The sequence below is a fragment of the Manacus candei genome, unplaced genomic scaffold (genome assembly GCF_025592945.1).
Source record: "Manacus candei isolate 608988 ecotype Guabito, Panama unplaced genomic scaffold, ASM2559294v1 h1tg000067l, whole genome shotgun sequence".
Taxonomy (NCBI): domain Eukaryota; kingdom Metazoa; phylum Chordata; class Aves; order Passeriformes; family Pipridae; genus Manacus; species Manacus candei.
In genome coordinates, this window is record NW_026138115.1 from 15,474,742 (window position 1) to 15,502,241 (window position 27,500).

General features: G+C 36.4%; 1 protein-coding gene across 2 annotated transcripts in view; it reads left to right on the forward strand.

Moving 5' to 3' along the window:
- The window catches only part of PRKD1 (protein kinase D1), a 130,624-nt gene that overhangs the window by 75,965 nt on the left and 27,159 nt on the right, over nt 1–27,500 (forward strand). The window contains exons 3-9 of one of the 2 annotated variants that reach the window (XM_051806255.1): nt 5,563–5,694; nt 6,403–6,563; nt 9,355–9,378; nt 19,578–19,788; nt 21,426–21,503; nt 24,536–24,740; nt 27,212–27,335. In XM_051806255.1, the coding sequence (XP_051662215.1) occupies nt 5,563–5,694; nt 6,403–6,563; nt 9,355–9,378; nt 19,578–19,788; nt 21,426–21,503; nt 24,536–24,740; nt 27,212–27,335 (935 nt within the window). The remainder of the gene's footprint in view (nt 1–5,562; nt 5,695–6,402; nt 6,564–9,354; nt 9,379–19,577; nt 19,789–21,425; nt 21,504–24,535; nt 24,741–27,211; nt 27,336–27,500) is intronic. The other variant, XM_051806256.1, reaches the window with a different exon arrangement.

Genomic DNA, 27,500 nt, shown 5'->3' on the forward strand with positions numbered 1-27,500 from the left:
GTGTGACTTGCTAGCTAACATATTTCCAGATCAAGGCCTGATGACACACTAGTTTCAGTGAGTAGTGATCTGAAATAACATCATTTCATGAGAAGACGAACCAGAATGCTCTCTCTGTTGAGCCTGATGAGAACACGTAAATCTGAAGCCTGGAAAATCACTGTTTTTACCTTAAAAATTAAAACCCCAAACACTTCCAAGCCTTTCAATAGAGTGGAACATTGCCAAAACAGTTTCAAAAGAAGGAGAAAGGGTGATGTTTTGTATTCTTCATATTACTGTATTCTGCAGTACTTGCCAGATTTAAAGCTTATTTAAAGTAAAATGGATTTCACCTCCCTACCTTTTACTTTTGAATATTTATCATGTCAGTATAAAATTATATGGATTTTTAAATATATCGTTACATAAAGTGATATTATAAGTTGCAGTTATTCAGTCAGGAGGGTTGAAATGTAGAAAAAGAATGGTATTTGTCACTGCTTATACCATTGGTATCTCTTTTTGAGAATTCCTAGAACTTGCCTCAGTTACTTTTTCAACCAAGAGGTTGGTGTTCCTTGTCTACTAGTTTAAGTTCAGTTCCTTGCTGACCACTTGTATGGGTGGAGCCTAAGAATATTTGCCTGTGGAGTAAGTAGTTTAGTAATCATTTGTTGGAATGGTGGTCTGCACACCCTTTTATTCCAGCCTCAAAATCCCATGTAGGGATGTAGGATCTAACAGCCCTTTGCTGCTCCCTGAAACCATTTTGTGCCTTTCTGTGATTTTTGGTTTCTAGAGGTTCTGAGCATAACTTTCAGGGCCTTTCAGTTCAGGTGGACCCTTCGTTACTGGTTCTTGCTTGCTTACTGTCACAGAAATACAGTTCAGGTCATGGTAAGTGAACAGTTTTGCCAGTCAGCTCATCCCTGCTGTCTTAAGTTTAATACATACTTTGTGTTATAGCAGCTGTGGCAGATACAGGAGGGTGAGTTCACCATGAAAACAACAACCTAACCAGCTGCAGAGCTACTTAAATCCAGCCATAATTCAGCAGAGACAATTTCCTTTTCTGTCAATAATCACAATGTTAATTCAGTAATCAATTAAACAGGCAAAATTTAAGCTTCCTTTGAAAGACAGTTTCTTTGAAAATTTATCATCTCTGTTTTGCAGTGTGTGATGTACAAGAAATTCTAAGGATATTTAAATTGAAAGTAATTTAAATGAAAAAACTAGGTATATAAAACTGCATGTGTGTTTATAATAACTGCCACAACAACTTCAAGTTCCATACTTCAGGAGGGCTCTTTACATTTGATTTCTGCTTCCCTATAACTACATAAATGCTATTACTGCTAAGTTTGGAATTTATTTGAACTAAATATAAACTAAACAAAAGATATAATAAAGTAATTTCTAAATTTTTTTGCCTTGAGACTAGAAATATTTTTTTATTACAAGAACATGAGCCATGATAACCCATTAATTAACTTGCAGGGAGACCAGCAGGTTCAGTTACAGCTTTAATGGAAATGATATAAATTATTTTTTCACCATTTGTGAAAGGGCAGTGGAGAGTGGGAAGAGACCAGTACAACAAAATTGCCGTTGAGAAAATGACACTCAACAACAAAGTACTTTCCATCCACTTAACAGCTTCAGATGGAACGGGATTCAGAGCAAAGGAAGAGAGCCAAATGAGTAGATAGATCCCTAAGGCAAAACTACTTGTGTGTTGCTGCACTGTTCATACTATTTGAAAAACTACACAGTAAATCGATGTAAAACTCCTCCCCAGTCTTCCAACTTAGCAAACATCACTTACGCAAAATAGAACTTAAATACATGCATAACTTTAGGGAGTTAGTCAATGAAATTGACATGAACTTACATGCATGCTTAAATCCTTTGCCAGATTGAGATTTAGACTGTTTTTATTGTACATATCACTTTTCTTTTACTAGTGCTTTGATTATTACTTTTATGCTTTTAGAAACAACCTTAGGAAAGTCTATTTTTATAAACAAAAAGTTTGCATCTCTAAAATTCACGTATATATGTAATCAAAATTCATGGCTATCATGTCTTGAAGGTCTTGCAGTATGGTCTTCCTTGTCTTCTCCCTGGGAGAGAAATGCATGCTCACTGAGTATCTTGTTTTTGTAAGCTTCTTGATTTTATATGTGTATGTGCAAATATAAACTAGAGACAGTCACAAGACAAAGAAGTGTACCTTACAGTTCTGTTGGAAGCTGGTAGGGCACAGTGTTTCAGTTTTGGTGCATATTCTTGAGAAAGTTCCTAGATACATAGCTTTTCCATGGTCATTTTGTTATGCAAGGATCAGAGATGTTAATCACAATATTATTCATAAAGCTGTAGGTAAATATGCCTTGTAAAATTCAAGAGCAAAAGTCCAGAAGAGAAGAGCTGAGGCTCTGAATTCTAGATGGAAAGTCTGAGGTAGACAAGAGATGGGAAGGCTTAGCAATGTGTTTGTAGTGGTCTGAGTTGCTGAGACAGTATGTCTTAGCATGTCATGTGACTGAAGTTTCCAGAATGCTGACGACCGTGTCTTCACATGTATATCATGATTTCATAGATGAGGCAAGAGGAGATGAAGTGAATTACCAAGGGTCAGTATGATTTTCATGTATAATTTGATCTCATCCAGCTGCTGACCTGTTGCAGCTCAGTTGATACCCATATATGGTAGGACCATAGAAGTGTCTGTTGCCTGACTGTGGCAATTTTTCCTCCTGGTGGCTGTGTGCTGTGATAATAGAGGCCCAGAAAAACAAACCCTTCTCAAACACCACAGGCCAGTGATCTGCTGGGGAGGTATTGTCCTAATTCCTGTCTTCAATATGCAATTAAATAGGGAAGTTAATATACCTGTATTTTGTTCTCTTTATATGTATTTTCATATTTTAAGTAATGTCAAAATATATTTTAAAGTGTGAGTGCTTGATTCTTCCAATATATTCTTTGATTTGATTGGAATTACAGAAAAACATCTGGTGATGTGCACAAAAAGGTGGTTCACTCTAAGTCCTAGACAAAGTAAAATCACAAGAGATCTGTTCAGTATCTAAAAATGTGTTCTGAAGGGAGGATGTCAAGAGGATGGAGCCAGACTCTTCTCGTTGTACCAAGTAATAGGACAAAAGGCAACGGGCAGAAACTGATGCACAGGAAGTTCTGTCTGGATATGAGGAAGAACTTCTTTACTGTGTGGGGTGACTGAGCACTGGAACAGGTTGCCCGGAGGGGCTGTGGGGTCTCCCTCACTTGAGATATTCAAGAACTGTCCGGATGCAATCCTGTGCAGTGTGCTCTAGGATGACCCTTCTTGAGCAGGGAGGTTGGACCAGATGTTCCACTGTGTTACCTTTCAACCTGACCCATTCTGTGATTCTGTGATGAGTTGTGTTTTCTAGTAGACCATGGAGACCGTTGTTATTACAGAGTGAGCATTGTCTTGACAGTGAACTTGACCACTGAAGTCTGGAAAAAAATAGAAAAGTAACATATTTGAACAAGTATCCTTATGTGTTTGAAAGCCCTTGAGTCTGAAAAATATACCTGACTGTGAGGGAACACGATTCAGGATGGAACAGTTCCGGGGGTGGACAGAAGTGTGCAGCGATTGGCAGGACTTTGTCGTGTGGACTTGGCTGTTATTATGTGGTTTCATTGTATTCACACTGCACAGTGCACAGCCTGGACAAGCCGAGGCTTGCATGAGTTTGCCCCCACTCCTCCCCCTTTTGCCAGTGTCCCTATGCTGGTTTGTCCCTCTGCTTGTTGGTCTCATGCTCTGCCCTATGTTCTGACCCGTTCTGCTCCCGAGCGGATAAAAAGAGAGTGGACACGCCTGAATAGAGAACTCTGCTTGCATCCTTCCTCGTGTCCCGTCCCCTCTTCAGACTGCGACACCTGACCTAACATTTTTAAATAAATATAAAACTATTTAATTTAGTTTCAGGATGTTCTAATATGTTTGACTGTTTTATGAAGTCCTAATTTTAAGAATTAAGTAAGCTTTTTTAGTATGGCTTTTTATGAAATAAATCTGGAAGAAAGTGAAATGCTGAATTTAAAAAACTGTTAGGTGATTTGGATTGTTCTAATAAAAATTTAAGAAAGGGGAGGTTTGATATTACTGGAGTCATTGGATTGTCCATATTCCATATAGCTATGTTAATAGATCCCAAGACTGGTTAAGACTAGAAGCATATTTTTCTGTGGACAGTTCTGGAAAAGTTTTTCCTAAGAGTAGCAGTTCTTTTCAGAGAAGGAACTGAGTGCAGGGCATAGGTCTTTTATTGGTACTCTATTCTACTTAGTTAAAAACCTCTTCTTGATCGGTATGCAGATTTTTGGTTCTCTTTTCATTAGTAGACAAGGAACAAGCCAGGATATTTGGATCTTTCAGGAATTCCTTTGAATGAAACATTAAAAAAAAAAGGGTTGTGTTTTTATTGGTTCCTTCTTTCCTTTTTTCTTTCTGTTGCAAATCAGGAATGTATTTCTGTTGGAAGGCAGAATATTTCTTTGAAGTGGTTACATACCTGGTTCATTCATACTGATACCTGTGAACAGTAAGCACACACTTAAATAACCTGTTTAAATGGCAGTCTGAATGAGATTGAATGTTTGTATGTGTGATTAATGCTTAACCACATTTAACAGATATTATTTTTCAGTAGACTATTTGAAATATGTTTAACATATTCAATAAGAAAAAGAAAAAATTTCATTTAAGTGTATTTTTAAAAGTATTGTGGTACTGCTTGTCTCTGTACTAAAAACAGTTCTTAAAACATTGTAGTTTATAGTTTCCACTAGTAACTTTATCTAGCTCCTCTGACTTTTGCAGCTGTTACACTAGTTGCAGGCTCATGTCACTTTGATGGGATTAGGTGCTTCAGAAAATGCACAACCATCTTCCAGGCTGCTCTGCAAGGTTTTTTTCTTTATTGATGATTGGGTATATCATTACATGTTTTCTTTTTAAGCTCTAATATGAATTTTTTACTTGAGTGATCAGTTCACCGATACCAACAAAGAGTGCTGAATCAAATAGACCAAATCATCAGCAGAAATGGCCTATTTTGGATACATTTTCATTTACTTGTCAAAAAACCCTTACGGTATTTCTTTACTGGATGTGTTTGGTCTATTTTATGGAAGTATCTTCAGGTGTAGAGAGTCAAGCCTGTAAAAGAGTATTTTGAAAAATTTCTGACATTTAATTGAACTCTGGAAATTTTGGTAAATGTTTGATATGCTATTATCCTCCTGTTTTTATTGGAAAAATATTCTCAGAGACGTTACTGCTGCAGGTTTGCAAATGCAGCTTTATGCTTTTTCCAGTGGTCATTGTAGTATGAAGGTATATCATCAATCTTTTTATCTTCAAAATATAATACAGTGAACAATACCAAATTCAAGGTTCATCATCATAGTGACCAAAAAGAGTTTTGCTTTGTTCTGTGATGAAGTACTAAATAAATGAAGAATATTAGTTATGTTACTAATTCTGTTAATTTTTGAATGATCTTGCTGTTGCAGCTTCTGCTACATTTGAAGACTTTCAAATCCGGCCCCATGCTTTATTTGTTCATTCCTATCGAGCTCCAGCCTTTTGTGACCATTGTGGAGAGATGCTGTGGGGACTGGTGCGCCAGGGACTCAAATGCGAAGGTAAGCTGCAGCGAGATGCAGTTTTTCAGCCTCAAGAAGAGACTTGTCCATTCCGTTTCTATGTGTTGTCTCTGATGCTGCTTTTAAATTGGTTAGAGACAGTAAGACCTATCAAAGTAATTAATTGATTAAAGAACTGATCCTTTTGACTGCTCTGAGGCCTCCTAGATATGGCCCTGTAACCTGAAGTGCAAAAAAAATGGTCTATATGTATTTTAAGAAAAGGCTGTCTCTTTTTTGCTCTACTTCCCTTATGAGTCTCAGCTTTTGTCTCGTTCTGTATCACATTAATTCAGATTATTTAACTGAAATTACTGTCAGTCCATAGGAGGTTGTAATAGTTATGTTTTCTGATTTTGCCACAACTATTTGACTTCTGATAGACTGTATCCAATAGGAGATACCATTTGCTGTGAAAGACTTCCTTACCTCCCAAATGCTGATCAAGAAATTTCCTGCTTTTTGAGACCATAGATTTTGAAAAATCAAAGAAAAAATACTGTTGTAGATGTAACTATTTGGAACTGATAACATTATCTCTGTAAAAATTTGTTAGAATATAGGAGCAGAGTAGAGGAAAAAAGTTTAATCGAAAATAAGGGTAGTATTTTTGAGTTCTTGAATGCTTGTTTTTGAAAAAATCCAAAATTATTTGCCTTTTTTACAGTAATAAGCCATAATCAGATGGTTTTAAATTTCTCTTTTCAGGATGTGGTCTAAACTACCATAAGAGATGTGCATTTAAAATCCCTAACAACTGCAGTGGTGTACGGAAAAGACGCCTGTCAAATGTCTCCCTGACAGGACTCAGCACTGTTCGTACAGTTTCTGCAGAACCCTCACCCAGTGTGCCGGATGAAGCCCTTCTGGTATGGGATTCCCTAGCTGTAGAGGCCATGGGTGGAGCTGCTAAGAAACAATGATATTTAGTGCTATAGAATCTGGTTTTGCCTGTTATAGGCTACAGAGGAGGGTGGTATGTAGATTATAAAGTGAGAAAAGGCATCTTGACATAAAAGGGAGGTCACCAGCTTAAGGTATGTGGATTTAAGGTATGTGCCACTTCTCATACTCCCAGGAGTCTCCTCCTTCGTCAAGAATTAGGTTATTTTTGAGGTATGAAACTGCTACCTGTGCTAACATGAGTAGCTATATCTTGGAGAATGTCTTCTCTGGAACTAGAAGTTGAATTTCTTCTGTATTGGACCATTATATCCCTTGTTTTATTATACAGGAGAGGTTTGCCTCATTAGAACATTGTGACCCAGACAGCTCAGTATCAAACTGAGTATCTGTCACAGCCAAGGCTGTAGTTAATTAGTTGGAGCCTTTGTATTTAGCATGTTTCTGAGTGTGAAGAAGAAAGTAGGAGAAATCTCCATTAGACCCTTAGACAGGTCTTTGTTGTTGATGTATGTAGGGGTGTGTGGGTGTGTGTGTGTTAGATGTATATGTAGATGTATACATGCAGGCACATGTAAGTATATGGTATACTTATATATGCATTAATTTATTAGTTTTCTGTTATGAAATCAACTCATCTGGCAACAAAATGTTGATTGGAGTAAATGACAATGATATGTATTTTTTATCTTCGTCATGTTTGTTCTTTGTAACACCGATGGTCATAATATACTTGAATAGTTAAGATTTTACAGAATGTGTAAATGAATCCACTTCTAAGTGAAAGTTTTGAAAACCTTAAGGTTTAAAAGAGAGGAAAGGATTTATAAGTACACACAACAATTATCATGTTTTCCTCTCAATTAGAATAATAAACTTATTAAACTTGACATACTAAAAGGACACTATTGCAAATTATGTAGACCTGGTGTTAGATGCAGTACCATCTACGAACCATAATTATGTACTTATGCTACTGATTATCATTAGTCTAAAGCTACTTGGAAATTAAGGTTAACATTATGAATCTGTATTTTTAATTTAAAAGCTGCATAAATGAGTAAGGTGCTTAAGTTCTGCAAACTACAGCAACAAATGTTTACAGATTAATCATAGTTCTCAGCAGGTTGTTTCGGAAATTGCTTAGGCCAAGACAGAAAATTTTTATGTAGGCTGGCCTTAATTCTGATTTTTTTTTTCTGAAATTTTGCTTAAAAAATTGTATTCCTATATGGTCTATGAATGTTCACTGCACTGTACAGTTACAACGTAGCAAAAAATTTTCAATTTGCAAACATGTTTAGTTATATGGCTGTGTTGTTTGCTGATACATTCTTATATGAAATACTTGTTTGGCAAAGCTATGTATTGCAAAATGGTTTCAAACATTAAGTTGCCAGTGAAGATATACATTAAGTTTCATCTATACTGCAGGCTATACTTCTCTAAGGACTTGTAATCATTGGTGTACCTCTTTTAATGATTCTGAACATCACACATGTGCACACGTGTGCTTGCACAAAGAAAATATATTTACAGTAGGTAAAGGGATGGGCATTAGCCTAGAGAAATCAAATAGCTTTCTGATTTCACTTTTATTTCATGAAATCATGGTATCATTTACCAGATTTTCAGAAATGCTCTCACATATGGGTTCTATGTGTCTTTTGTTCTCTTTTGGTTTTTTTGCGTTGAATGTATTTCAATTCCCTCCCCCCCTTCCGCTCTTTTTGTATGTACATAAGCTTTGTCAGTTCTCCTGTATCAGATCTGTCCTTTGGACTCCATTCTTCTGCAGTAATTCTGAGATAAGTTTTATGACAGTTTGTACAGTGGTACCAATCAAAGCCCTGCACTTTGGAATTGGTTTCATTTTTTTACAGTCTGTGTGAATATACTGAAAAAACATTGTCCTCGTTCGCAAAATTGTATCATTCTTTATTAATATTGATGTGTGACTTGAATGGCTGCTAACAAAATACAAGCTCTGTTTAGGAGCATTGAATTCAATGAGATATCTGTCAATTCTTTAAATAGGACTAAAATAAATGTATTTTCACCCCTAATTACCATGTGGAATCAGAGTAGTGGAGAGAGAAGAAATTCCTGAAGATCTTTGATACATGTAATTATTAAACTCAGGAGGTTTTTTTTTGGTTGTTGATGTCGTGTGCACCTAAAAGGAACCAACTTTAGGTCACAGTGTTGAATTAAGCATGTAAGTCTGGAAAAATGACACTTATAAAGTGAATAAGTTATGCCATATCATATGAAATTGTGTCATTTGAAAAATCTTTGAGACAGGATAATGCGGAATCATGCAAAACATACTTGTACTTTAATTAGCCCTGCATAGGGAACCATCACACACAGAAACAGTTTCAGTTTGGATATAAGTGTTTTCATTAGCCAATAAAGTATTTCATTGGAGCTGAAAGTTGAATGGCGACTGTATTTGAGTACAGCTTTAAAAATCTGAAATTTGGACGATATCTATTTCTGATTCTTAACTTAGTAGCGTGAAACTCATCAACAGAAATGCTAAAAATGAAGTAGAACTAGGAGGATACAATGCAACCCAGAATTGTACATGTCATAGCTCAAATGCAATTCTTCTGCATTCTATTCTATAACAAAGAATGAGAGTATAACATGATCCCACATTCACGCTTGCTTCTAAAGTAACGTTGTTTTCTGTCTTTTTCTCCCTCTTATTTCTTTGTTCTGCTTTTTCTTCTTTCCAACTTCCTGTCTCAGTCTCCTGTCAGCCCTGGCTATGAGGTATGTACTGAATTTACTCCCTATCATACTATCAGCAACATTCTCTTTTAGGATTATCAGTATGAATGTGGAAAAATGCAGGAATTAAATCAGAAAGTATAGTCCAGATTCCAAAGTGAGGATCATAATTCTTCTGCTAAACAGTAAAATGAACAACATTAATTAACAACATATTTCAAAACAGAAGTGACTTCTTCACTTCTTAGGCATGACGGAGGTCATTGGTTAGATTGAAGCCCTATTTTATACTGGTAGTAACACATGGGAAGAAAATTTGAACTTGACTTTTGAACTTGACTTGGGAATTTGCTGCAGTAATGTAGAAAATAAAGATTTTATTTTTAAGCTGAACAAACCTGATCTTCAAGTGCTCACCAGTACTAAACTTCTAATACCATACTACTATTGCGGTAGCTCTTTTTTTCGGGCTACGGTTGCATTTAAAAAACCCCAAACAGTCTGGCATTCTGTATTTCTGTGGAAATAAACAGGAACAGTCTACAAGTAAGTTACAGCTCTATACGAAAAGAGTATCAAGTCTAAATGAGAAAGCAATGCTATTTTTTTTTAGTGGGTACTTCATGTCAAAGGTTGTTCTCTTTGATTTTCAGTATGGATTTTCTAAAGCAGTTTGATTTGTCTTTAATGTTTCAAGTTTTTAAAACTAAGAAATGTTGGCATCTTTCCCTTGCAGCATGTATTTGAAGTGCAGCTGGAAAAGAACAGGCTTTGCAAATGTTTTCCATTTTGGAAATACTACATAGTTAAACTGAGGAATACTTTGTTATGCTGAAGTGAAGTTTTTCATGGCCAAACATCTATCTCTTTGAAAGAAATAACTTTATTTCATAGAATCATAGAATGGTTTGGGTTGGAAGGGACCTTAAAGATTGTGTTGTTCCAACTCACCTACCATGATCAGGACCACCTTTCAATAGACCAGTTGCTCAAAGCCCCATTGAAAACTTCCAGGGATGAGGTTTTTATGTCTTCCTAAAACACATACATTGTTATTGTAGTATACCCCAGAATTCCAGTTCCACAGGATACCCATAAGCAATACAAACAGGTAGATCTAAAACAGGGGTTTTGTAATATCTATGATAATTTTATTCTGAGTATGTGCTGTCTGAAAAGTGATGAATCTACCAATCTCTCTGATGGTGGATTACCCTAAATTAGCAGCAACTAAAGGGAGTAATGAAAAAAAAAAGCAAAAAAGGTAATTGGAGGAAAAACAAAATTGTGTTTCTTTTGTCAAAAGAAAATATGTTAACCATCTATGTTTTTACTTCAAAATACATTTATGTAACACAATAGAATTTTATTTCTATTTTTTTAAAATATATGTTTCCATTATTTTGGTAAGGTTTTTTCGTTCTTTTAAAAGCAATGAATGTTGATATATTAAGGTCATTTTATGGACACATCAGAAGTGATTTCTCAGAAGAAGTCTAGCTGAGCTTTGCATTTAAAATAGGAATGGGGCTTAGGTAAGTGGAATGTTACGTATTATCTTTGCTTTTTGATGAAGAATCAAGAATTATAATTATTATTTGCTAAATAGTTTAAAATGTAAGTAGTTTTAGTTAAAAGAAGTATTTATGTATCACTGACAATACAAAGCACCTGGTTTCTTGCCTCTGTAGATTGGTTATAAGCAGAGCTGGCTTGAGGCTTTTTAGCTACATATAGAAGAGTGATTCTGCAGAACTAACACAGTAGACTCTAGGAGGGAATTGTCTTGAGTTGTAGGTGGTGTTTTCTCTTTCTTCCCTTGCACCCAGCACTTAATGCAGATGCCCTTCTCTCTTACCCCACTAAAATAAGGAGTCGTTTCCAGTGACTCAGAACTACCCACTCTAAGAAGCCTTTTCTTCCCACACTCCTACAGAAGACAGTGTCTCCTTTTCCCAGTGCCGGTCCCTACAGAGCCTTGTATGCCTCGCCAGATCACTGAACTGGAAAAAAAGGGCCCTTGAGGGAAGGGTAAAAGAAGTGCTGGGGTGCTGCAGCTGAGAGCATCTTCATGCCTTAAACCACTTGTAAATAGTTAAAGTCCTTTTCTGATGGCTAAAGTAGAGTTCATTAGACCGAAGATCCTCAGAGGCAAAATTATATTTTCTCTTGAAGGCACTCGAGTTAACTATGAATTAATACCACTCATAGTTATGTTTTATTCTGTCACCCTCAAGTTATTCTCCCATGCTCCAGTGATGTACACTGTACAGTCCTCTCTGCCTTAATGGGAACTTGTTTTCAGCGTTTTTGTATATTTAATAAAAACCCATATGCTGTTTTGGGTAGTGCTCCTGGAATTTGCTCCAAAATCTAGATTTCATTTAAAAATAATAGAAGGTAAAATAGAGGCTGTGAGTAAACCAATCCTAAGTAACGTTCACGTAGATTTAGTGCCAGATCCACCAGGTGAATCTTGGGTCATGCACTGAACAGAATTGAGAATCAAGAACTCAGTGAATCGGACACTGAAAGTTAAATATTGAAATAGGAATTTAAATTAATTCCAAAGTATTTTATGCTTTTTTTTTTTAGTTTTCTTGCTTTTCTACAATTGTTTAAAATATTGAAACTTACTGAAAATCAAAACCAGATCAACAAAACATATTTAAAATGTAGTTCCCTTTTTTCCTGAAGCATTACATGTCTATGATATTCAGAGTTCAAGTGAACCCTGAATTAAATGACTTCAGGATACAGAAAGTAAATTTGGAATGGCTTACTAAATTTAGGCTTTGCCATAAAATAACAGTAGTCCTGGTACTATCTGCCATGCACTAAATGCTGTAGGACTGAATTTCTTGTGACTAATTCAAACTACATTGGCACTTTTCTGATCTAATTTGCACCAGTATTATTGTTTCAGAGGTTCAGTACAACTAGATAAGATATAAAACATAATCAAGCCAATAATTTCAAGTTACAAGATGTATATTTAGAAAAGCATTAAAAATTGCATCAATCATGCACCTAATATTTTTTAAATATCTAGGAAGATAGGTAGAAGAGAAAATGGTAAACCACTTAAGATGTACATATTCTGCAGTTTCATATGTGCTGTGTCTACTGATGTTTTTGAATACTACTTGTTAGTGATCCCATGGAGAGTTTTTATGGGTATTTCACTCTTCAGCTTAGAAGAGGAGAGGATTTTTGTCCTCAGGTAGTTGTCACTTTTTCTTAAATCACCTATTTTGTTTTTGGGAAAGACATACAGTGATAATAGTTGTCAGTTTATGATCCTTCATCTAAGTCATGATGGCTTAAACTGGGGACTTGTAGATGCTCTGAGACTATAACAGTAGGAATTCTTTAGGAGTGTGTAGTACATCTAAGGAAACATACACTCAGAGCTAAGTTCTTGTAATTTCTATGTGCTAGTGAAAGGGTTTGCACATACTGAAAGTACCAAAAACGGGCAAACACTGCAGCACACACTTTACTTCCCTATAGTATCTCTGAGACATCATTCATGTTTGTTCCGGGTCTTGTGAATTGGTTCAAGATCATTAAATTGGTACAAGATCACACTATTTGTGTTTTGAGGAATAGTGGCAATCAATGCAGCTTTTTTACCTCCATTATTATCACCTGGACATGTTCAGTGGTGCTTTCCTTTCTAATATATAATCTTGTTTTTCTGGATTGGAAACAGCTATTAGAGGACACAACTGCCCCCAGACTTACTACCCCCAGACTTACTTTTTAGACAAGCCTCACCAAGCAGGTTTGTCTAGACCTCCTCTGTCCAATGCCAGAACTTTCCAAACCAGTGTCTGTGGCTAAGCCCAAAGACCTGCTGATTATCCCTAAATTGGTAAGGATGATATGTAAACAGTGTCAGCTGGGATGCATTTATACAGACATTGGGGCGAGGGGGGGGGGGGGAGGGGAGGAGGGGGGGAAAAGAGGATGGAGGAGGAGGAAAAAGGCAATATTTGCATATGATAGGATGAATCAGAATTGTGCAAAGATTGCCTGAAGGGTTTTGTATTGAATCATTGTATTGTCTCATTTGGCTGTGGTACAAAGGTATACCTTTGTATCATCATGTGTATAATTTTTTCTCTTTCTTATTAGCTCTATGCAATTAGGCACAATCAAGCTGCTGAGTCTGGCTTCTGCTGTGGGCATTCTAATAGTGCAAGATACTTACATGAAAATAATTTTATAATTACATATATGCATATATGTAATATATATATGTACAATATACTTAAAATTATGAAGTACATGATAGAAGATCAAACTAAACCTTAAGTTTTGAAAAAAATTGTGTCTCTAAGATGCTGGAAAAAAGCTTTGTGCTATGTGAGTCCTACTATGCCTACTGGTACTAGCAAATCCTTTGTCGAGAAAGGGCTTTTGTTTTGGGAGTTCCCTGATTCTGGCAAGTCAGCATAGTCACACAGTGACTGCTGCAACCGAGTAATCTTCTCTTGCTACTTTCCAAAATAAGGCAGGTTACAGACAGAGCATTCAAACTACTGTCTGCTGGTATTGATGTCTGAGTGGAAGTGCAGCGTACATAATAATTTCCATCTGTGGATAGTTTAATATTAACAGCTTCTACTGAAGGCAGTTCTTTCATGTGTTTACATATGTGAAAGTGAAATGTTTTTCAGACCATAGCTATCTAACTGTGGTGCTTGTCAGATTAAATCATACACTTGACTTAAAGAGAAGAGGAGTGCAAGAAGCCTCTAAAGACAACACAGTTGATTGCAGTCTAAGTGTGGTATTTCAGTATATTTAACTGAAGATTTGTTTCCTTGAATTCACTTAATTACAGTCACATAGTTTAATTTGTCAAAGAAAGTCAACATTTGCATTGCATTAAAAACATCTAGTTCCTGTGGTAACATAGATATCTAGCACCTCATTTACCAGTAGCTTCCTGTGAAGAAATTGTGTATGAACATTTTAAGGCTTTATCCTCTGCCTTTAATATAGGAAGGAAATGCATGTTTCAACAAGTCTGCTTCAACACTGAAAATGAAACTTCATGCAAACAGTTATTGCTGTTTGTTTTTTTTTTTAAATATATGTCACTTTTCTCAGTCATTCAAGTAAATAAAAAACCCTAGCTGATGATAACTTGTTCTTTTGTTAAGGCAAATATTTTAAAGTTGTAGAAATACCTGTGTTCTTTCTGATTGAACATCTCAATGTAAAACGCAGGAATAATGTTGCAATAGTTTTTAGATACTGAACCTGTAAAAGGTTAGCACTTCTTTGTGAACAGTTTTGAAAAATGATATATTTAGGAGAGTATAGGTTGTGTAGCCTGTTCTCTTCTGAGTGAAGGTTACTGATTTAAATGTGTTTCTGCAAGCGTGATTGTCAAAATGGTAGTAGTTGCTTTCTGACTCTTGTAGAACATGAAGCTTTTTGGTAAAGTTTTGTCAGAATCCCTGGGACATTTTTAGTGGGACTGTCAATATCTTTTAAAAGAAGTCAGGCAAACAGCAGTCTCTTTTATGTTTTAAACTAGCCCATGCAGCTGAATTGCAGAGTTGGTCCTTGTCTTTGTTCCCAAGAGGCCAACTCTGTGTCCAAGAGTCAGCTTTTATTGCTTCCCACTAGTCTGTTCAGCATCTGCATTAAGTTTCTTTGATTTCTGTGCCTGGGAGGAACAGATGTGATACTAGAAGACAGTCAGACTCATCCAGGTAATAAGAACAGCTGAATCCATTTGAGGGGAATCGGTATTTATTTCAGTTTCTTAATTGTGTTTTGCAATGAATTTGGACAAGGTAGAAAAGGTCTGCTCAGCTATTTTTACCCTTGGGAGACTGTCTTCTTCCTGCCATGACAGGGTTCTGTACAATGATTTTATGCTTCTGGCTAATGTGGTCAAATTGTTGTGTCCTCTAGTAGCTTTCAACAAAGCTCACAGAACTCACATGGGTAGCTTCAGTATATTCAAAAAATTCAAAGAGATTGAACAAGAAGGAGGGGCAAGGCATCAGCTAAATAAGAGTCATGAGGAATGCCCTATGTGTGGAAAAAGCTCGGCACCTCTTCCTTCTTGCAATTAAAAAAACAAAGCTTTTTTTTTCAAAATAAGTGTCAGCAAACTGGATTCTATTAGATATTCTCGCATAATTTAATTGAAGTATCTGGATGTGATCAGTGTCCTTGGCTTGATTGGACAGTTAAGTATCTGCACATGTTTCTTGCTGTTTGTTGTCACTTGGAAAATCATACTCTGAGCTGCTAAAGTATAGATTACCTTGCTGGGATGATTGTTCTAAAGGACTATTTAGTATTTGGAGCCATGCAGGCTGTTAGTTTCCATGGTGTAATCTGGTTAAGCAATCATTTCCTGGGAACTTTCCAGACTTGCTGAGTCAGTAGTCTGGCTGACTACCAGGAAAAACTCATCTTTCTAACAAACCACGCACACCAGCTGAAGAGGAAGGTGCTTTTTGGAAAAGATTCTTGCTTTTGCAGTGAAAATAAGATAGTTCCTGATTTTCTGTGCTTTCAGGGACTTTAAATTGTGGCATCTGTCTGATGCTGGGAGTGATGGAAGTTAGAGTTGAGGGATATTGACAGGAGTTCTGGAGGATATGAGAGGAGAAGCTCATCTGACAAGGGGAGGAGGTATGCCTCCTAATCAGCCAGTAGTCAGAGGGATGTGGAAGATGCTCAAACTGCTGCCACCATGAGTTCTCTGTCACCAGCCTTCCTTTCCCTGCTACCTCTGAGCAGGAGCAGAGGGGCATATTGTCTCTGGCTGGAAGGGGTAGGGAGTGGAGTCAGTTTTATCAGGCCTGGGCATGCAGGAGTGACACCAGATCCATGAATGCTGTTTCTTCTAGCATGGAAGAAGGTGAAATTTAGCTTTACCTCTTGGCCTGAAGGCACTGTAAATTAAGAATTGCTGGTGTGTTACGTGGTGTGCTATGCTGCTGGCATGTGGCAGCCCAGCACTTGCAGAATGCCAAAGAAAAACTGAAATACTTTTTTCTGTAAATTGGACTGGAAATATAAAAAGCCGACAGATACTGCCTATAAAGAATTTATTGGAATGAGTTTTGGCCTACCAGTGAAGGTGGTGAAATTGTTCTGTTTATTTGTTATTGATCTTGTTATTGTTAACATAAATATAAGCAGCAGTTTGAATATTAAAGTTGTGTTAAAACGTTAAAGTGGGAACCAGTCTTAAAGACTGACATCCTACAGTAGGTCTTCTAGTGTTTTACTTTTGCTTATTATCCATTACTGCTTGAGCTCTAAAGAACACTTATAAATTACTAGCCAAAACTTAGTTAATTGCCTGTTCTCTAGCATGACTCAGCAGCCATGTGAAATGAGACTTGAAGTAAATATTTCAGAAATTAAAACTGTGTATTGACCAATATAAATTAAAAAAATTATTAACAGGACAAAAGCTTTATCAATGGTAATTCAATATTTGATCAGGGTTGGTGGTATGATGAATTACTGTTTCAGAGTTATCTCAGAAAGGGTCAACTCCATGTAGAGCATCTAGAATTCACTTTTTGTCCAACCTGACATTTTCGCATAAGCATATACTAGCACATTAAAACCGAAAAACTTGCCATCAAACTGAAAAAGCAAAAAGTATAGCAAATTTGTCTCACACTTATACTGTACCACATCTGAGATTTGATCAGACATCTAGGTCAGAACCAAAGCTGTAGTGAAGACTATCTCCCTCTGTTAATCGTATAACTGCCCAAGATTAGTCTTAGTACATTTCAGCAACCCTAGCAAGTTTCTAAAACCTGCAAGGCATTTGGTGAGGAAAATTGGGCCAAACCAACCTTCTAAAATTCTTTAAGCACAAAGTCACCTAGATATTAAGTATTTTGGACTTTGCTTTTAGCTGTATGAAGTTGCCAAAATAATTTTTGATTTAGCAATAATTTGGAAAATGAAGGCAAAGATTAATCATAGAAAATAGATTTAATTTAGATTATATGTTAGGATTCTAAGAGAGATCATAGCATTAGGAGATACTTGGATCACTTGTACTGCAGACAAAAGTAAGATTGTCAAGAATGCTAAACTGAAATATTATTTTGTTACAGTGACATAATGAAAGCTAGCAATTGAACTCTTTCCCTTAGAAATACTTACTCTTTTTCAGTTAAAATACATTTTAAGAGACTAGTGTCATTACATTTGAAAGTCCACCAATGTCCACATTCAAGAGGAAGATAGCGAACTGTGACTAATGCCTTGCAGGTAGTGATTAAAGAATTGTTTTATTCAAAAGGAAAATACTTTCATTAAAGTGTAGTATGCCACATGTAAAACTTCTTGTGAGCACTGAAGAGCAGACAGACAAGATATCTGACCATAGGGTAAGGTTGAGACTGTAGATTGTAAGCCACTGAACTAAGACTATGATGTAGTTATCAGTCTGGCCAAAGCTGATCCTGTTCTACACAAGCGTAAGACTGAGAGGACCACATTGCTATTTCTCACTCCACTTGTGAGTTTTGCCCTGTCCACAAATACTAAGGGCTATAATTTCCAGGTGGCTTACAGTAGTTGAGCAGTGCAGTTTGTGCAGTATATATGTGGCTAATTCTTCTGTCCTGATGGTCTTTTGTCCTTCCTTTTACAGTCCTGTTCATATTGATTTCATAAGACTTAATACAATCTGTGGTGGAAATATTAGGCAAACTTTATTGCTAGCTAACAAATATTGAATAAATTTAATCTTAAATTGAGACTAGTTTGTTGTTTATGGTTTTTTATATGCATAAGTGCTTTGCAGAGCGAAGATCTGAACTTCAGGAAGTAAACACATAATATCAAAGTATGTACTCATACATTTTCCACTATTATTTGTGATAAAAAAAAGGCAGATGCTTTCTTATAGTTGTTTCAATCTAGTTTCTTTTTGGTGACCATATGTACCTGGCTCACATAATGTATTTTACGTATTTTTTCTTGATTTGAAAGGATTGCATTTTTACAATGCATCTATATGCTTCTTTGGAGAGACAGTTCTACAGTATAAGCAAAAGAATTTATCTTCACAGCAAGAAATCTATCTGAACTTTTTTTTTCCCCGTGGCACATACACTATGAAGGCAAAGGCTGGAACTCCTTAGATTCTTCTGTCATCAAAATGACTTGTAAATTCATCTTTACTCCAAGATTCTCAGAAGCATACAAAAATGTATTTCTATATTTGGTTGACCAGAGAATAGTAACCAATCAACCTTCTCAGTTGTAACATTATTTGTTTGAAACTAAACAGTTTTTCATGTTAGGTCTATCTTAAGTTTCAGCTGCTATAGTTTTTGAAAAGTACAGGCTCATTGTGAATGACTTGTTTTCTAACTTTCAGTTATCAGATTATTTGCAGATGATGGTCAGAAGATGTTGAGTTTTAAATGATCAAGCTGCATCTTGTCACTTTTTTCCTCCTTTTCATGTTAATTGTTGGTGTAGTTTGGTTGTTTCTCAAGGGCAAGTATTAGGAGAAAGCAGTTTTCTGGATGAGTTGTTTTCTGGGGTAATTACCATTTGTACATCTAAATGAACTTAGTAGAGAAAATAAGGTAACTCTTTTCTTCCAGGAATACTACTTTGGATTCCATACCTTACTGAGTGTCTCACTTCATACATATTTATATATATATGCATTTAAATACCTATTGTGATCAATTGTGCATTATCTAAATGTGGCAAGGTTAGTGGTAGCAAATATTATAAATAAAGGGGATAGAAAATATTAATCTTTTTTTCTATAAAAAACCTGCATACACATAGAATAAGGTAATAATTTTCTTAATGTTTATACAAAAAATACAGCCTTTCAAAGTTGCATTTGATGTAAAACAGAAAATAACAGAGGTAAAAATGGCTTGTGTTTTTATCAGAATACAAAATGCTTTTCTGAGAAATTTTTGTTGAGTATTTTCATTTTGATTAAAAAACATTTATTCTTTGAATAAAAACCTGTTTCAGTCACAATGTGAAACGAATGATAGTAGTTGGCAAAGCTGTTGTTCAGTACCATTCAAATTTTTCAGAAGGAGTCTGAGAGGGGTGTGATGCATGTTGTATTAGTGCTTAAAGGCACTTACATGACTTCTTACGACATAAGACTTAGCGTTCCTGAAGTGACTGACTATATGAATATGATATTCTTTTAAAAATGAATACAATTATTTTTATGTATTTCACAGCAAAAGACACCATCAGAATCATTCGCTGGGCGAGAGAAGAGGTCAAATTCACAGTCTTACATTGGACGACCTATTCAGCTAGACAAGATTTTACTGTCTAAGGTTAAAGTGCCTCACACTTTTGTCATCCACTCTTACACACGTCCAACGGTTTGCCAGTACTGCAAGAAACTTCTCAAAGGGCTTTTTAGACAGGGTTTGCAGTGCAAAGGTAAGTAAATGTCCTTTAGGAACATAAAAGCTAATCATAATGAAATTACTAAATTAGTGTTTGAGTAGTTACTATGTAGGCTTATTCATGATTTCCTCACTAAACTATCTAGGTGTAGGCACATGTACAATTACATTGGGTTAAGCTGGAGTCAAAATTGCAGTTGTTGGTATTCTGCAGGAGCTGGCTGCATGGCTGTTCATCCTTACCCTTTGGTGTATCTGCAGTAGCTTACATTTTTCATTCAGATGTAGATTATCTTGTATTTACCTCTAGGTGAGCCTGTGCTAACAGCTTAGTAGTTAACACAAAGGACTGTGTTCTTATCTTCATTGTTTTCAATCTAAAAAGTCTTATGTGTGAATTGAAGCATATGCTAGAGTCCCAGCAGTCCAAGGTTTTGGGGAAGTTGTAATGGAAATAAAATAAGATTGGCTATATGAGAATTTAAACTCACATTTTTTTCAGTGTGACTAATGTGCTCTGAAGTCTCCATGCTGTTGTATCTTAGTAGGTGCTGAACTGAGTCAGACCCTTTGGATTGTAGCCTAGATTGCTGGCTCACCTTAGCCAGCTAGAGTACCTGTAAATACAAAGTAGTGTTCATGCTATGGTGTTAGATAATGTTGGCTATTAGATCCTTAAAATCGCCTTTCTTTCAATAAAATAAATAATATTTATCATAAAATTAATCAGTATACTTAGTGTTGCTTTTTGAACCCTGCAGAAATTCAAAGCTGCATTCATTTAATTTAAGGTGTGATTCTGATTCAATTTAACTAAAGCAAAATCTCTAAAAGGTCATCACCTGTTTCAGTTAATTTTGAATCCTGGTGACCTAAGCAAATATTCACTTGATTTAAAAAAAAAAAAGTACCTGTAGTTTGGCACTAGTGTACCTTGGTTGTTTTTTGGATCAGTCTTAAATAATTACAAGTATATAGACAACCTGTTTTTTCCTTCCTGAGTCTTTTCCAGGTGTGTTAGTAAGTTACAGCTCTTAGTTTAAGTTAAATGTGTTCATAAGTCAAAAGAAAACAGTTAACACGACATCTAATGAAGTGCTACTTACACATATGAAAGAAGAAGAGTGAAATAAAAATATCTGGAAAACAGGGAAGGGATTGAAGGAACCCTCAGTTGCAAGCTGTCTAGAAGTTGCTTTGAGATGTAAAGAACAAATATTTTCTCACTTAAAATTGTTGGCTGGGGTTCTCCTGTTTCAATTTTCAGTCACCAGTGTTTGATATGTAGTCACTCTCATAAGCTGCAGCAGATACACTACTGCCCAATCTGCTTCTTTCACTGGAAAAGCAGCTCTGGCTTTGTAGCCAAGCACTTGGGTCTCCCCATCACTCCCCTAGATGTGTTGAGCACATGCTTTGGCTGCAGTAGTGCCTCCGCCCAGCTATCCTTGGAAATGCTTTTTTTTCCCCCCGAGGGAAACATGCTTCTAGAATCTTCATCCTGTCCATTCCACTGACAGGCAGTGTGCAGCCAGGCTACTGCACTCTCTCTGGAGATGTAACTTGTATTAATGACATTATAGGGCTTGCCATCTCCAGGCTGGATAGCAGGAAAAAATATAATTGTGTCACAGAAAAATAATCTTACCATGTCCATTGTTTACTTAACAGACTGTAGGTTCAACTGTCACAAACGCTGTGCTCCTAAAGTGCCAAATAACTGCCTGGGGGAAGTTGCCATTAATGGGGGTAAGTTGTCTTAACAGTTGTTCCTGTCATTGTTTAAACCATCAGCTAAATAAAAGAGAAATGTAAAACTGTGACCTGCCACAGAGGCAATGTCAGCAGCAAAAAACTGGGTTGAATGCAGATAGCCTGTTCAATGCAGAATGCCAGAGGAAAGCCAAAAGCCACACATGTGAGAAGTTGGCATTTACCTGTCAGATAGAAGCACAAAATTGCCTTTTAATCTAAGGAGGGGGGAAAAAAGTGGTTAAGGATAATCCTCCTGAGAAGGAAAAGCATACCTAGAAGAACTGGGAATGCCCTCCAGGAAAAAATTCCACCTCTCACTGTTGGCATAAAACTAATCATATCTGTTGCCAGAAATAAAGGCTTGACTATCTGCTGATTTTCCCATGCATGTGCTGTTGGTTTGGTGTTAAGTATAGGGGTGTATGGGTAGGCTCGACAGACGGTACTGGAGAAAAAAAAGGGTGGTTGTAGATGAGTTGTTGATTGCCTTGAAAATGTCACTTTTCTATGTGATAAGGGAAGGAGAAGTGTGGTGAAGTGTTCAGTTTCTAATGCATATTACTGTGTTAAGTTGTCAGCCTAAACTGCTTCTGAGATTAATAAGGTATTACCTTATGAGGCAAGTGATCTACTTTATTGAAGACTTACCAAGAACTTCCAAAATTAGTAATGTTAATTAATATTTTTCATAGTATTTTTCATAGTAGTGTGACTGTATCACTACAAAGCTTTTATGTTTAATGGCAACATTGCTGCAGATACTGAGTATCCCACTTGAAATGTGATAAGGTGCATGATTTTCTGGAAAGTTGATGTACTCCTACTGCATGTCCTCTCTGATGCACCTCACACTGGACTCTTGGAGTCACTATTATTTTTTGGTTTTTTAAATCTTTCACCATTATACCTCATTTAAACATTAACCATCCCACAACACAACTATTTCTTCAGGAGTGCAAGTAATGAGGCTTATGGAAGTTTGTGGCTTGATTTTCAAATCCAAGAACTAAATATGCTAAAAAAATATGTTAATTCCATTGATAACAGCGTAGACTTTCCCTGAGATTTGCGGTCAGAGAAAATAACAAAGTCTGCTTATAAATTATAATTTTCTCCTGCATAAATGCGGTTTTAGAGAGGAATGGTTGATCTAAAGTGCTATGAGAAGACAGAAAGGAAGGTAACCTTTATTTCTGCACAGCTGGACTAAATGAACAAAATTTTCATTTGTTTCTGAATTACTCCTCCAAGTTCCCTCTTTCCACCTGAGGCAGCTGTATTTCATGCCTCCAACACACCCTCTCTGCCCTCTTCCCACCTTTGCTTCACAAACAACACCCTCCTTTTGTTTGGACTTAACCTCCTACACATGAACCTGATGCTGGGCTGATGAGAAGTGATAGTTTGAGGAAAGCTTGTGCACAGTCACTTGGGGTGAGAACACGTACTTTAGGCTTACTCCAAGTATACTCCTTGAAGCTCTCATTTATAGAATTTGGCTTTTATACACCAAATAATATCCATAGTATGTATCTGCAGGATTGTGTGTCCTAAATGACTGATACAGGGTTCTGGGGATTATCAAAGGCAGTTTCATCCTGTATCACATTTCTATTTTCACAGTAATTTAGTCCACATTATTTTCAAACTTAATAAATAAAAACAGTATCTGTCACTGTTCATCTGCTGTGTGATAAATCTTCCCCAAAATAGTAAGTGAAGGAAGAACTGAAGCAATAAAATTCCAAGTATGGTACCATTAGTAAACACATTATATACTAAATATAGGGAGTTATTTAACTCATTGTATGTTTATTAAAAATAGAGATTTTAAAAGTGTTGTAGGAATAGCAAAGAGAGAACCTTGCACTGAATGACTGAATGACTGGTTCTGCTAGTGATGAAATATGTGTCTCTTAATCACACATCAGTAATTTATATCCAAATATCTTAAGACCACTGTATATGGAAACAAACCTTCCAGCTGTGCACTTCCAGTTTCAGTGAAATGCCATCAATTCCAAAGATTTTGCTGTCAACTAATTCAATGCGCTTTTTACTTATGGGACATTGCCTACATTGACTGTCAAGAACCTTCCTCTACTCAATTAGGCAAAAGTTTCTAGGGGAGACTATTTGATGCAATCCATGTGATTTTAACCTTACTTCAAATTTCTGAAACACCACAATGTCCCAGAAAAACTAATGCTGTCTTTACTCTCTGACTGGACTGATGATTTTGGCTTGTTAGATCACAACCTGTGTAGGAACAGGTGGAGTTTCAACAAAATGGCTTTTTTATTTTGAGGGGTTTTTGGGGGGACGTTTGTGGTTCTTTGTAATATAAATCCTTCGGTAAATAGGTTTTTTTTCTGTTCCTTTTTGTATTCCAGATACAAAGCAGCAATGCTTTGATTTTGATGCTTATTGAATATTTCTTTTCTAAAGTCAGGGAGTGTTATTTCAGTAGTATTGATTACTGAGCCATTTTGTGTAGGCTTCACAGAAAACCCTGGTGCAAAGGAACATATAGTTCACATAAGTAGTTGTCTTGGGAGTTATTTCAGTAGTTCGCTGTCATATCATCATATTACAAGATTTTTAGTTTTGAAATACTTCTAGCATCATTTTGCAGCTGGAGCCTGTCAATGGCCGTCAAGCCAGTACACAACATTTAAGCTGCATAGAAAATCTGCCAGAAGATCTCAGAAATAAAGCTCATGAATATAGAATCTTCAATAGAAGTCCATGGATAAGAAATTCTGCTTTGACTTTAGCATTTTTTATTAAAAAGTTGTATTTCTGAAAAAATTTTGCTTTGATGCTTTTTCAGTTTTCTGTAGTCATTTTCTGCATGACTGGTTAAATGCCACATATCATCAGTACACAGAGTGCTGAGTAGAGATAGATGCAGGCAATAGAGTTCCAAAGAGAACCTGAGTTTTTCGGAAGCTTAAAATACGCCAGGACGTTGTGATCAGAGTATTGTATGTTTTCAGATAATAACTTGAGAAATTATATTGCAGATCTTCTTAGTCCTGGGGCTGAGTCTGATGTGGTCATGGAAGAAGGGAGTGATGACAATGACAGTGAAAGAAACAGTGGTTTTATAGATGACATGGAAGAATCTATGGCTCACGATTCAGAGATGTCCATGACAGGATGCCATAGTGACAACGGGGAAATGCAAGATGCTGATCTGGATCATGATGAATCTAACAGGATGATCAGGTGAGCTGGGGAGTGAGTGTACCTTCCATCTTCTTTTGTGTTTATTTGTAAGTATTATGTCTAGGGATCAAGCGGGAATCTACATGGGCTTGGAGAGTACTGGTGATATGTGGTGGTTCTGAAATTTCAGTGAGATTGCTTCACTGATTACATGCATTAGTAATTTAAGAGAAGCTTGGAAATTATTGTCATAGTGAAGTAGCACTTGAAAACTGATGGACAAATAGTTGTTACAGGTCTGTTCTCATATGAAAATGATGTGAAACCATTTGTGCGTGAATGATAGTAAATTATTTATTCATTTATTTTTTACTTATTTATTTTCCAAAGTGTCTTTCCCCTGACTAATAGCACAGTGCCTGGTCATTTAAAGAAACAAAAAAAGAATTATGTAAGTGGCTGTGGTATATCAAATCTAGATGAATTGTTTGTTTGGATGTTTAGATGCCTTTAGAAAAAAGGAAAGTTTGACAAACTTGAAGAAGTAATTTGAAGCAAGTTACAAATTAGATTAGTGCTTTTAAATGATTTCTCAGGAGGGAAAATAGGAACTGAGTTGTGCAACATTCCTCAGAAATGTCTGAATAGAAGAAAGCATTATTCAGTTACTGGAACTGTCTGAATAGTAGGGAAAAAGTTGGGATTATTCATTGTCAGGGAATTTCATCTGTAATTTCCTTGATGCAAGGGGTCTATACCTTTAAGAATTAAAGAATATTTTTCTTTCACAGATCCATTTGACCTGAAATTTCCTCTTTTAGTTTACTTACTGGGAGTCTCTTTCAGTAACATGTTCTCCTTAATTCTCTGTTACTATCATACACCTGTTGCACTAATAGAAAGCAATCCATTTCAACAATATGCAGTTTTACTTCCTGCAGCGGTGAACTACTGTCATATTTATCTTCATAGACATGATTTGTACACATCTTGTAGTATTGGAATGTAAACCTGTGCGTATATCCCAAAACCAATGTCATAGAACATTTTAAACATCCAAGTTGTATTAAATGGACAGCATTGCAGGTTTTCAAAATAAAAATGCCCAGTTATACTAATAAAAATTCATAACTAAGGAACTTGTTTTACTATTTGAGGGACATTCCTGTGTTTCCAGTAATACCTTCCCTCAGTTATTTCTAAGGGTAGTTTCCATATGCATGGATATTTTTAAGTGATCTATAAAAGACAAATAAAAAGTAAACCTTTTGTCAGTACAGACAAGAATAGTTAAATAGGAACTGCAGATAGTTTGATCATTTTTAGGCAAAAAAGAGATGTTAACTGTATGCTACAGACTTAACGACACTTTAAGACAGCACACTTTTTGCATTTTGATGGGAAACTACCAATTCATAATGCATTTCTTATTTCCAGGACGCATTACAGTGAAGCAGGGCCATCTGCAGACATCCACAGTCACAACAACTGTGGAAACTTAACATGTTATTCTTTTCCTGAGCAGTTTCAACCTTTTTTTTGTTGGAGCTGTTGCACTGATAGCTTTGCTAGCAGGGCAGAATACATGAGCTCTGTGTGTGCTGTGTATTCACATACAACGCATCATCACTGTTTAAAGTTTTACCAGAAATAACTAATCACTCATGTTTAGGATTGAAGTAGATTGAGTCCATATTCCACTACACAGAACCTACTTTAGGAATTGTTAACTCTAACAGCAAGGAAGATGGGCTTTGTTGCATCTGGTTACTACCAGTTTTTGTCTGGCAGTGCTGTCAGGCATACTGTCACGTTCCCCTGCCTCCCCGAATTACTGTGTGTCAGCTGAGTGGGGGAAAGTTGCACTGTGCATACCCCACAGGGCAAGGCAGTAGGGTTTCACTCTAAGTCTTTATGGGTAAAATGTGTTAGCTTAAACCTCTTTCTCTGAGAGGTTCCAGCAGATTCTCTGCTGTGCCCGGCCAGGGCATGTGCAGCTGGGCAGCTGACACGTTTTCTACTCTGTAAATTGCCATCACTCCATTGTGTGTTTGAACCCAAGGAAGATCACAGGACAGTAGTCTGATGGCCAGTGTTTACTTAGGTTATGAGAGATTCAAGATCAAGTACTGATCTGAATCATACATAGCACAGGCTTGAGCTATGGCTCCCATAGCCTAGCTGAGGCTCTAGTCATTTGCCCATTTTCTGAGCTCATCCTGAGGAATATTTTTGGAAGAGTGTGTGTAAGCCTTCGTAAGGTCTCTGACATTCTCATGACGTGGCATTGCAATCTTTTTTCTTCATAATATTTCATTTTCATAATACTTGGAATGGCAAAGCAAAATAGTGTGCAGTCCTGGTCTGCTAGCAATTATAAAAATAAATGTGGATATTGTGTGTGTGTGTGTGTGTGTGTGTGTGTGTGTGTGTGTGTGTGTGTGTGTGTATATATTCTGTTTTAAAAGAGTTTTTTTCATTTTGTCCAAAGTTTTCTTCTTTTTAAAAGCCTTTAATGATTTATTCTTAAGCCCTTCAACCAGCAACAATATTCCATTAATGAGAATTGTACAGTCTGTGAAGCACACAAAAAGGAGAAGTAGCACAGTAATGAAGGAGGGTTGGATGGTTCACTATACAAGCAAGGACACACTGGTAAGAAATGTTAAGACCTGTCTTACATGACAGCATAGAATCAAATTCTAACAATACTTTGTTAATTTGCAGTCACTCATGTGAGGCATTTTTTGCACTTTCATGATTCCTAAGATCCCGACTCTTGTCATAACTAAGGACTGGCACTGCTTATAAGAACAGGAG